This window comes from Asparagus officinalis, chromosome 10, assembly GCF_001876935.1.
Source record: "Asparagus officinalis chromosome 10, Aspof.V1, whole genome shotgun sequence".
Taxonomy (NCBI): Eukaryota; Viridiplantae; Streptophyta; class Magnoliopsida; order Asparagales; family Asparagaceae; genus Asparagus; species Asparagus officinalis.
Genome location: NC_033803.1, coordinates 5,542,591 through 5,554,515, shown reverse-complemented (window position 1 = coordinate 5,554,515; position 11,925 = coordinate 5,542,591). Strand labels below are relative to the sequence as shown.

General features: G+C 37.2%; 1 protein-coding gene across 1 annotated transcript; it reads left to right on the top strand.

The window, feature by feature from the left end:
• On the top strand, positions 1,488 to 3,849 carry LOC109826123. Its single transcript, XM_020393098.1, has 4 exons — positions 1,488 to 1,658; positions 1,752 to 1,946; positions 2,921 to 3,136; positions 3,325 to 3,849. The coding sequence occupies exons 1-4, from the start codon at positions 1,656 to 1,658 to the stop codon at positions 3,562 to 3,564; spliced, it is 654 nt and encodes a 217-aa protein (XP_020248687.1). The 5' UTR covers positions 1,488 to 1,655; the 3' UTR covers positions 3,565 to 3,849.

Below are 11,925 nucleotides of genomic sequence, written 5' to 3'. Positions count from 1 at the left end.
GAGTACTACTCATAAGCGGCTTATCATCTCGGCTAGATCCTATTGAGTTACGTGTTCTATATAGTTGTTGATTGTGTTCGTGATATTTGAAAACAGGAATGGATATCTTGATAATATTTAAATCCATCAAAAAAAAACCCATCAAGTTAGATGCTAACGAATTTGTCAATGAACTCATGAGAATTGGTATTATATTTTGTAATTAGATGTTCTTGTAGTTTAGAAATAAGCACATTCCACAAGGGACACAACTATATTAATGGAGATTAAATTTTTTATTAAAATTCAGATGAGTAGGATTCAGCAGCTAGTGGATTCTCCAGAGAACAGAGCATGGTATGCGAAACATTATTTGCATCCACAGTTTTTGAGCAAATCATGAAGCTGATACAGTTTCTTTCAGATGACTTCTTTTTGTATAGCTGTCTCTTTCATAGAGCAAATTTTTTTTGTATAATTTGATAGAAGTTTTAGAGAGGAAGTCTATTGATGAGTTTTTAACTTGAAATTTCATACTTTGGTAATTAATTATATATTAGTTAACCTTGGTTTTTTTTTTTTTTAATTCTTCCTCCACTATCATTTCTCGTGCATAGTATTTTGATTGAGGACACAAACATATGTATGCTTTCTCCACAGAGAATAGTACAAAAGCGCTCCTTTTATCTTGCTTTATGTATAAGTACTTGGAATTTGATAAATATTTATAATTCTTTGTTAGAAGCAATTATTCTCGCCAATCCAAAATAAAATATCTATCTCGCCACTGGAGAGTGCTGGGGTACCTTACCTAATATGCAAAGGAGACTAATTATTATTATTATAATCTATAAAGGAGAGAAAACCTCCATCTATGCAAATTAATACATGAACATTATAATATAATACAATACTAAGTGGAGTGGGCCAATAAAGGTTCTATCAAAAGCCATAGAGACCACTAACTAAATAAAAACCAATTTATGTGGTTGTGGTAAGTTTAGCAAGTTGTTATGGTATTGGTGTGAGATTAGGACTCCTCCTCTTTACTATGTCACCAGTGCAAAATGTGTGCCAAAATTACTTAAAATAATGGATCATGCACTTTGATTATTTCTAATTATACACATTAATTTTAGAAAATCCTCTTGTGTATTGGGTGATTTGCACTAATTAAACCTATCATGAACTCTAAACATTGGAGAGAGCAACCCCAACTTTAGAGAGTTTCACACCCTCTTGAACTTTCAAAAAGTTCCAACTGCTGCAACGTCATTTTCCAAAACTAAGCCTTTTTAGTGAAATTATAAACAAAAATTCCTCCCTAACTTTTCTCATTTCTCTGCCTATTAGATGATAATTTTGTCCCTAATAAGTTTTGGATTTTTTTTCCGCCAAAGACGTATTCCCCTCAAAAAAAAAATTTGGAATTTTCCTACTTTTTAAAGACCCCTAGTTTATAATGGATATGTAAATAAATGGAGAAAAAGAGAAAGAAATGGGGGAGTTGAAGAGAATAGAATTAAAAAAAGACGGTTCCTTGCGAAAAAACGCATCTTTGAGGCGATAAGAACGCCCGAGGTCATCAAGCCCACTACTCCTCTCTCTCTCTCTCTCTCTCTCAAACTTCTCTCTTTCAAGCCACGAGCACCCATTGAAGGATTTCAAGAAGAGTCATGGTGAGCAATCTTTTGCCAAAGTTGCTTCCTTTTTCAAATGGGTATTCGTTTTTTTCTTTGTGTTTAGAGGTTGAGTGCTGATTTGGATCACAGGGAGGATTTGGGTCTGAAGAGGATAACCACTGGCCGCCATGGCTGAAGCCATTGTTGAAGACGAGCTTCTTCGTTCAATGCAAGCTTCACTCTGATTCTCACAAGAGCGAATGCAATATGTACTGCTTGGATTGTATGAATGGAGCCCTCTGCTCTCTTTGTCTCGCTTATCATCGCGATCACCGAGCCATTCAGGTTTCGTTATTGATTTCACCTTTTCTTGGGTTTGATTTTCATAAAGATGAAATTTTTTTTTTAGTGTTCAATAGGATTTCTCATCATCATCATCATTACTTTTTTTTTATTCGGGTTCAGTTTGTTTGCTCATTTTCGTGGCATTTTGTTTATCTCTCTCTCTCTCTCTCTCTCTCTCAGAGATGAGAAATTTAGAGTCTTTGATAAAGATTTAGAGGTCTCTCCATTGACCCAGACAATTAGCTATTGTTTTTTTCCCCTGTCATTTCCAAAAATCATTTTCCTTCTTCTTCTTCTTCTTCTTTTAAGGATATATATATTAGGATTAAGTTTTCATTTTATTTCTGATGTATTTTGGTGATTTCAGTTTCATGGGTTTAATGGCGCATTCTCATTGCCAGCATCAAAGTCTCTGTTCTGTTCTGGAGTACTCTTCCCTCCAAATTTCTCTTTGGTTTCTAACTCTGAAATGATTTTTTTTTCAAGTTTTGTTCTTTTTGGTTTTCAGCTTTGTTTTTCTAATATTTTTTATTAAAATTGGTCATTTTGGAGTTATATTCTCATTTGGAGTTATCTTCGTACTAGATTAGAAAATGTTTAAATTCAATGGTGTTTGTTTTAAACTGGCATTTCTCCAGTATCAGCATCTGGGTTTCTGTTCTTTTCCTGTCATTTCCAAGTTAGCGTAAAGTTCAGCACTAATTTTTCATTAATCTTACAATTATTTTTTTGATTTGAGCTTCAAGGCTTCATCATATTCTTTTGCACAACAACGTGGAACCTGGTTCTCCTACCACCCAAATGCCCACTTCAATGGCATATCCTCACTCTCAGCATCTGTTTTATTAAAACTTTAAGAATTGATTCTCATCTAACAAGATTCTGTTCAATTCCTTCATCATCATCATCATCATCATCATCATCATCATCAATTTAACCATCCTGAATTCCTAACAATTTCTGTTCATTTTCAGATCAGGAGATCCTCGTACCATGACGTGATCAGAGTCTCAGAAATCCAAAAGGTCCTCGATATCACCGGCGTGCAGACGTACATTATCAACAGTGCCCGCGTCGTCTTCATCAACGAGCGGCCTCAGCCGAGGCCTGGCAAGGGTGTAACCAACACCTGCGACGTCTGCGACCGCAGCCTCCTCGACTCCTTCCGCTTTTGCTCTCTCGGCTGCAAGGTATGTTCATGTCCACTGGATAGCTGGTGTATCATGATAAAAAAAAAAGTATTGATCGTTCATAGGCCCCCGTAATGTAGCTGTTTTGAACTTACCACCACTCGTTTGCCAAGGGATCAAAAGTTAGAAACAACCATACACTAAAGCGGGAACTCGATATATACTGATCTCAAGTCTCTTTGTTTCAGATTGTTGGCACATCTGATGGTTTCAACAAGAGCAAGAAGAGCAATGCGAAGAAGAAGAAGGCGGTCGCGATGGCGTCGGATTCTGAAGAGTCCTACTCCGGCGGCAGTGCGAAGAGCAATGTGATACAGAGCTTCAGCCCCTCGACACCGCCGCGGACGCTGGTCAATTTCAGGAGTGCGAGGAGGAGGAAGGGAGTTCCTCGTAGAGCTCCCTTCGGGAGCTTTATGTTGGAGTACTGAGGATCTAGTATAATCCTATCCTTGCTATGATCACAATTAGTTCGTTGTTGTTGTTCTTGTTGTTTTCGGTTTATATAAGCGCACCCTCTTGAACTTGGGGGGTGGTGTTAGAGTTTTAGCTACTAGATACAGGGGAAAAAAAAAAGAGGAGATATATATGAGGGTATGTAATAATACTTAGGGTGGGGGGTTGTTTAATTACTGCATATATGTTCATGGTTTGGTAAGTTTTGTGATACTAGCCTTTGTGAAATGTATATATAGGAAGTGAGAGTAGAAAGGGGGAGATGAGCAAAAGAAATGTGTGTATATGTCTATAGATATGAGTGGAATAAAGATTGCTCTTCCTTGGTATAAAACGTGCGCACCGTGCATTAGCTCTTTCCGCTCTTAGCGTAGCTTGGGATCATTCTTAGCATACATTGTGGTGATTTGCATAAACTTTTAACAATGATTTTCTTATTAAACACATTAATCCCTTAAATCACTGAGATTGCTATCAGGTCTTTTTTACAAAGGTAGCAAACTAAGCGGAATTAATTTAACACGACCTACGAGAACCGGGGGGGGGCCTAAATATCAGTCGGTTTTATTGACCAGGGGCTGTTGTCAAAAAGAATGAAAGATTTGCAAGGGGTTGATGCGGGAAAACTTTTAATTGGTGGGCCCCAAGGGTTGGGATGGTCAGCTTGGACGGGTCCATGTGGGCGGCTGGGGTTTGGGAGGGGGTGGACCTTAAAACTCTAATCCCATGAATTCGTGTCACTCCACAGTTCGGTGTGGGGGGAACCTGGCATGCTGTTGATAAAGCGGTTTGGTTTTGGCTGATTCATCCCCCCCCCCCCCATCACCATCTTTTCCACATCTTTCTTGGGAACCGGCATTTCTCTTGTCAGAATTGTAACCCCCCATCAAAAAAAAATGAGTAATGTTTGATCTTAATCAAATGTTAGAGCTTGATTAGCGCGCAATCTTCTAGCGTGGAAAACTTTAGGAGAAAATTTTAAAACCGACCATTTTTGAAATTTAATGGGCAAAATCTACCTCTAAGAAAAAATATTAACAAAACCGACCATTTTCTTCTAAAAAGGATCGGTTTTGCAGCGGTGAGGCTTTTACGAAGTGCACGGGACTAGTAGTCCCATGCATTTTGTGTTCAGTAAACAAAGTGCACGGGACTACTAGTCTCGTGCCCTTGGTCTTTAGCAGGCGACTGCCTCTCTACCTAAAAACCGAGGTTGTTAGTCCCGACTTTTAGGCAGAGAGGCTGAAGACCAGGTCGTGATGTGCCTCTCTGCCTAAAAGTCGGGAACGACTATCTGTCCCGACTTTTAGGCAGAGAGTTATGGTGAATATGTGGTGAAATTCATGATATTTAGATTTGTATATGACTTTGTATTTAAGTTTATACAGGGACTACATGAAATGCAGCCAAAAAGTGCACAAAAACGTGCACACGAAGTGCACGGGACTAGTAGTCCCGTGCATTTTGTCTGCTGAAGACCAAGTGCACGGGACTACTAGTAGTCCCGTGCACTTCGTTTACTGAACACAAAATGCACGGGACTACTAGTCCCGTGCACTTCATGTGCACGTTTTTGTGCACTTTTTGGTTGCATTTCATGTAGTCCTTGTATAAACTTAAATGCAAAGTCATATACAAATCTAATATCATGAATTTCACCACATACTCACCATAAACTCTTTTACAAATCTAAATATCATGAATTTCACCACATACTCATTTACAAATGTAAATATCATGAATTTCACCACATACTCATTTCAAATCAAACAAATCACACCACAAACTCCCACTAACAAATCCAACATAATAACACCACAAACCCACTTAGAAATCCAACAAATCACACCATAGTCTCGACTACAAATCCAAAAATCATATCACATCCCTAAATAGTTTTGTAATGTATATAACATGCAGTTTACATACATCCAAGAACTCTCCTCCTCCTCCTTTGTCTTCGTCGTCCTCCATACTGCCCTTCGACGAGTTCGTGATCCGGTTGTGTTTGTGGTTGTGACGGTCCAGCTCCATCGTCAACACGTTGGGAAGGTCCAGCTTCATCGTCATTTCTGCGTCGTCCTCGACTTTGTCGCTGTTGTCGTGTGTATACGAAAGGCGTTACCTCCCGTCCATCATGACGATCTTCGTAAGTTCGGTGTAAGGCTTGGTGAAGCAGAGGCTTCACCATGGATTGATATTTTGATACATGTTCATGTGCTTCGGGATTTCTACCTGCGATAGATAGTTCAAAAAATCCAAAATTTGATATTAAATTTTCAAATTAAAGAATGTAAATTTAATATTTAATTCTATATTACCTGCTCAAGCCAATTCCAAGCCACGATTTGCAAGAGTTTGAACTTCATCTATTGTTGATACTTGCAAATTTTTCAACACATCTTAGCAATATTGAGCAATACCAATAAAAATGGATTTAAATCAAAATATGAAAATACTTACTAATTCTTTCTCATCTATACCCCGGGGCACATATCCTCTTTATGACTCAATCGGTATTGTGGTCGCATGAAGTATCCATCTTCGGGTTATCCCCCAATACCAAGTATAGTAATCTGATTCCCGAGGAGTTGGTTCAATTTGGTTGACAATACAAAAATGTCTATTATTCCATCTGTGTATAAAAGCTTAATGCACGACCATCCAGTTTATTTGTTGGTCTCCTTTCATTTCCTTCCTCTCTATCTTTTCAACAAATTGCGGAACATGTTGTGCACGATCAAATTGTCAAAGCACGTGGTCCGGTACATGCATTTCTACTATCTCCAAACATATAAGAGGAACTCTAGCTCTCCATACAACTTGATATTCTGTGCATATTAGGGGTAGCTGAGGTAGAAATTGGGTGTAGGGCTCTCATTCCATCTACAGAAATTTAATCGTTGTATATTAGAAAAGTAAATTTGATAAGTAGAAGAAAAAGCGCATGTTTTTGGCAATAATACCTGAAAAATCTTCATACAATCAAGCTCATTTCGGTAGAAATCTAATTGTCTAGTCAGGGTCTCGTCATAACATTTTTTGACATTCCATCTACAGAAAAATGTTGGTCATACATTTAGTACCACAATGATAACTATAGTTATATTCGATACATAAAAAATACAATACATGCATCCCAGTGGAATTTGTCCATCTAATTATAAATTCGTGCATAGTCTTGGCTTCAAATGAAGTCTCTCCCATGCCCATACTTGCAATAAACTTAGACACCCTTTAAGCTCACTGTGTTGCATAAATGTCACTTTTGACATCTCTCTATATAAGTACGTCAAAACGGCACTACCCCACAATTTTGTACCACATGCGTCCAAGTCCTCGAGGAGTGGTACCCACCTAGCATATTCACAATATTCCAATTTATTAAAATAAGCTAATTCAATGAAATACAAATTCATATTATAACTACACATACCTCGTGTGTACTTTATCTTTACTTGAATCTGGAAATAATATAGAACCACTCATGTGCACGTTCATGTTGGTCAACCAATATTTGTGGGGCATCAACAGACAATGGTACTGAGAAGGTCTCTCTCAACCACTTCAATTTAATATTTCCTCGAGGCATTGACTCTGGAGCTACACCTAACAACTGCTCACACCTTGTCGGCCATACATCATTATCAGTGTCGGTAATGCACGGACCATCTATACGGAGACCGAGTATCATGGCTATATCTTGTAGAGTAATGGTAGCCTCGCCCATTCGTAAGTGGAAAGTATTGACTCTCAGGTCTCCATCTATCCATCAACGTGGTGAGTAGGGGCCAATCGAGCTTTATCCAACGAATCTTTGAACAAGTCAAGAAGTCGGCCCGTCCTACAGCTGATATGATACGCTCATCCTCTAACCGCCAATGGCTATGGCTGAGGCTATGGTCAACCATAACGATACTCCCTCCTCTCTGTAGAGCAAGTGATAGTATAAGAATGCAAGATTATGTAAATACAAATATTACAATTATAAAGTAACTGAATTACCTCTGTACATGATATAATATGTGAACGATGATGAGCCTGGTCATATAAGACCTCATCACTAACTGGCCTAGGATCCATGGTGTAGAAAGCTGCACATACAATTATACGTACATGTCAATAATCAATCAAATAGTAATTAAGTTTCTTTATTAAAGTATATAAAAATAAAAAAGAATATAAATTACCAATTAGTTGCTATCTATTGTGTCTAGATGGATAATGAGGTCGAGTATGTCCTGGTTGTTTGCAAAGACTATATTTTTTATGCTTGACAACTTCTTCCCGCCCTTGATCCATGGTTTCCCTAATTCGCACAGATCGTGGTTGACCTGCTTGTCTCCGGTATTAAGGTGGAATTATATGTGGTCCATTATATTCAGGTCAATACCGACTATTATCAGGTGGATGAAAACTCTCACTATATGTCTTTTGATAGTGAGATGTTGAATACCAAGGCGAGCAATACCGATTATAGGGAATTCTAGCACCTCTCGGATGATTGGAAGAAGCCGCAAGCACATGTGCAGAGGGTATTTTTTGGAGTTGTGGTATGTTACATGTGCAAGTGCAATCAACATCAAATAGTTTAACGGTGTAGATACCATCACAATCCTGTACTTGCTATTCGTTATCGTTGAATATAGTAATTTGACATGATCTTGCTGCCTCAATTCTTCTATGCAAAATGACCTTATTTTTTAGTGTGTAACGTGTTGTCCAGTCTATGCCATCACCACACCTTTTGTTAAAGTATGTGTTTAGTCTATAGAATGTTCTCGCAACCAAAGATTGTATTGGCATAGCTCGTGCTCCTTTAAGAACGTCGTTAAAGCTCTCGGAGCAATTAGTTATCATCATGCAAAACCGCACACCATCATCCTTACATAATGCCCACCGATGCTCGAATTGAGGCTTCAAGTTATTTTCAATCCAATTATGTGCATCTAATGACAAAGACTTGATTTTCTCCCTGTAATGTTCATACACTAATGTGTCGGTTTCACGCTCGGCTTGCCACAAAAGATTTTGTAAATTAATCTCACCATGTTTTTTCTTAAAATTATCTCTTATATGCCTTAAACAATATCGATGGTGATGTGGTGCACTAAAACCCTCATGTATCGCCCTTATAATTCCTTTCATCCTATCTAAGATAAAAGTAATTATTCTTGGTGCACGAACACTTGGAATCTACTTGTATATAAGTTCAAAAAACCACTTCCAACTAGACTATCCTCAACCTCCATGACTGCAAATGCTAGAGGAAATAACCTGCCATTTGCATCTATACTACTTGTCACAAGAAGCACGCCTTTATATTTTTCATATAAATGTGTACCATCAATGCTCAATAGCGGATGACAAAAAGCGAAGCCCTTAATAGCAGGACCAAATGCCCAAAACACTCGAGTGAACCTCTCCATACCCGGTGCAATCTCTTCGGATAATATTTCGTATTCAGTACCCGGATTATTTCGCTTGATAGCTTCAAGATACTGGTGCAATCTCTTCGGATAATATTTCGTATTCAGTACCCGGATTATTTCGCTTGATAGCTTCAAGATACTATGGAAGTAATTCATATGATTTTTTCTAATCTCCAAAAATTTTAGACAATGCTTTCCTCCTTGCATCATATGCCTTATATTTAGATATCTTAATCCCCAGCATGTCATATACCCTCTGAAATATCTGACCTGCATTCAGATCAAGTTCAGCTCTAAATTCAGGCATAATTAGCTTACATATATAAGAAGAAGATGCAGAATAATCATCGACATCCACCGACAGGTTGGAATATGTATGAAATCCACAATATCTAGATATTACAAATTGCCCATTTGATAATTTTCTCATGGCAGCATTTAGCAACCAAGGACATTTTCTATTTCTCTCATCTTGCTCATTTGCGTTCTCTACTTCAATCTTCTCGTTAAAGAAACATTTCACATTGTAGTTTGTTACATTAGTTTTTACCCGCTTGAATTTGACCTGATTCTTGATGGACCATTCTCAGATTGTAAAGATCAGTGCCTCCTTGCTCTCGAATAGATCCTCCTTTTTAAAAGTGAAGTCCTCAGGTCGTTGAAAATTTGGACCAACATCAACAAATCCAGCTTGAGAAGTATTTATCCAATCCTCATTATGAAACTCGTCGGGCAACGAATCTTCAACTTCCACATAATCATTGTTAACATTAAATTTCTCCATCCAACGGGCGTCATCATTGATTCCAGCTGTCACATGCATGCTATCAATTTGCACGCTATTTTCTTCAATATGATCTGAATCATCATTTGCTTCATCTTCTACAATTGCTCCGACTAGTGGGTAACCCGAAGCGTCGTTAAATATATTAGTTGACGTCCCACCGATAGAATGCCCACTTAAATGTTGTGGTTGAAACCAAGGCTCTTGACTTGGAGATGTCATAAAACCACTCGACTCATTGTCTAAGTCAAGCATCCGAGAAAACTCTCCTTGAGGTCGTGAAACTTAGGCAAATTCCTGAATCAGATACTTTTTAATAAACAACTCAATTGACACTTGCTTCTCGATAAATTGTTTCATGTCATTCAATTCCTCATCATCAGTAATCTCCACGACAATAGTTCTACTCTCATTTATCAGACAGTTGAAGAACACCCTAATTACATAATCTTCTTTCTTAATTTTAGTAACTCTGTGTATTTCCTTAGTCATTCCATCAAAATTACACGACTTAGATAATTTCCTTAGTCATTCCATCAAAATTACACGACTTAGATAGCATGAACATTTTCCTAGAACCTCCATCATACATAGGCAAATTATTCACTCCGACGCCGAGACTCCAATTGAAGAAGCAAATAATGGGTATAGAGTTAGCCATCGAAACTAAAAACCAATAATCCATCATATGTAAATAATCATAATGTATAGAGTTAGCCATTGAAACTGTAAATAAATATTATTCATCATTATTCATCATATGTAAATAAATTGAATACACAAATTAATCCCAAATAATGGCTAAACCCTAATCATTATTCATCATATGTAAATAATGGCTAAACCCTAACTATAAAATCACATTATTCATAATATTTCACAAAATTAAAACTAAAAATTTCATATATCATAAACCCTAATCAATCCAAATCATTCATCAAAACCCTAATCCTACCCAATTCATATTCCTCATCAAAATTAACAATAAAATTAAAAAAAATTAAACCTTGATCGGAGCTTGGTGGCTGTGGTCGGCAGCATCGGCGGTCACGAGCTTTGGACGGAGGTGGTGATGATTGTAGTCAAGCGTTTGGTTGAAGGCGGCGGCGAGGCGAAGCGCGAGTCGAGAGCGGCGGTGAGGCGAGAGTGGTCAGAATGCGGCGGTGAGGCGAGCGGGTGTAGGCGGGGTCGACAGGGCAGGGGGTCGTGAGAGAGGGTTTGGGGCATTTTTTTAGGGGGGGGGGTCGGTCACGAAGCGTTTTGATGGAGGCTGGTCAGTCACGAGGGAATTAAAGTGGAGCTGCACGAGATTACTAGTCCCGTGCAGGCCGGTTTTGCTCATTTTTTTAACACACGGTCGTTTTTGCTGAATAAATTTAAAAAAAGAGTGTTTTTAAAAATTTGTCCAAAACTTTAGGTTGAAGATGCTTTTTGGCAAATTTAGATTCCTTACTTCGTCCCCCACCCTTTCATATAAGCTTTATTCCAAGAAGTCTGAAACTTTTAGGGGGTTTTTTGGTTGAACTGTACTGCACAAGAACTATTGTAATTGTAGAAATTTTCGAATAATCTTGTAAGGACCATGAATTTTAATACTAGTTAAAATAATTTTTTGATATTTTAAAATATTTAATTATTATTTCTAAAAGAGTAATTGTATTTTTCTTGATTTTCTATAATTTTCTATGATTTAAAAATCTGATTATATAGTTATTTAAATGATTTTGATATTTATAAATTTATTTTGAGCAGTAAAAATTTTGAAAATTAATCTATTATGTTATCGGTACTATTATGTATTATTCTATATAATACGTTGTATTATTGTACCATTACGTATTATTTCGTGCATTATGATTATATTATTTATTTACGTATTATTTGTGTAATTTATAGTATTATTTCTTCTGTTACGTATTAACTATTATATTAATACAACTAGTACGTTTTATTGTATAGATAATTATCCCATAGTTATTTGAGTTTAAATGTAAGTAAATATATTTTTATTAATAATTATTCTTGTTTAATTGTACAATATGCGTATTTTTTGACTATTTCGTATCAACTGTTGTATTAGCTCAATGTGTACGTTTTTAATTGTAGATAATTATTATGTA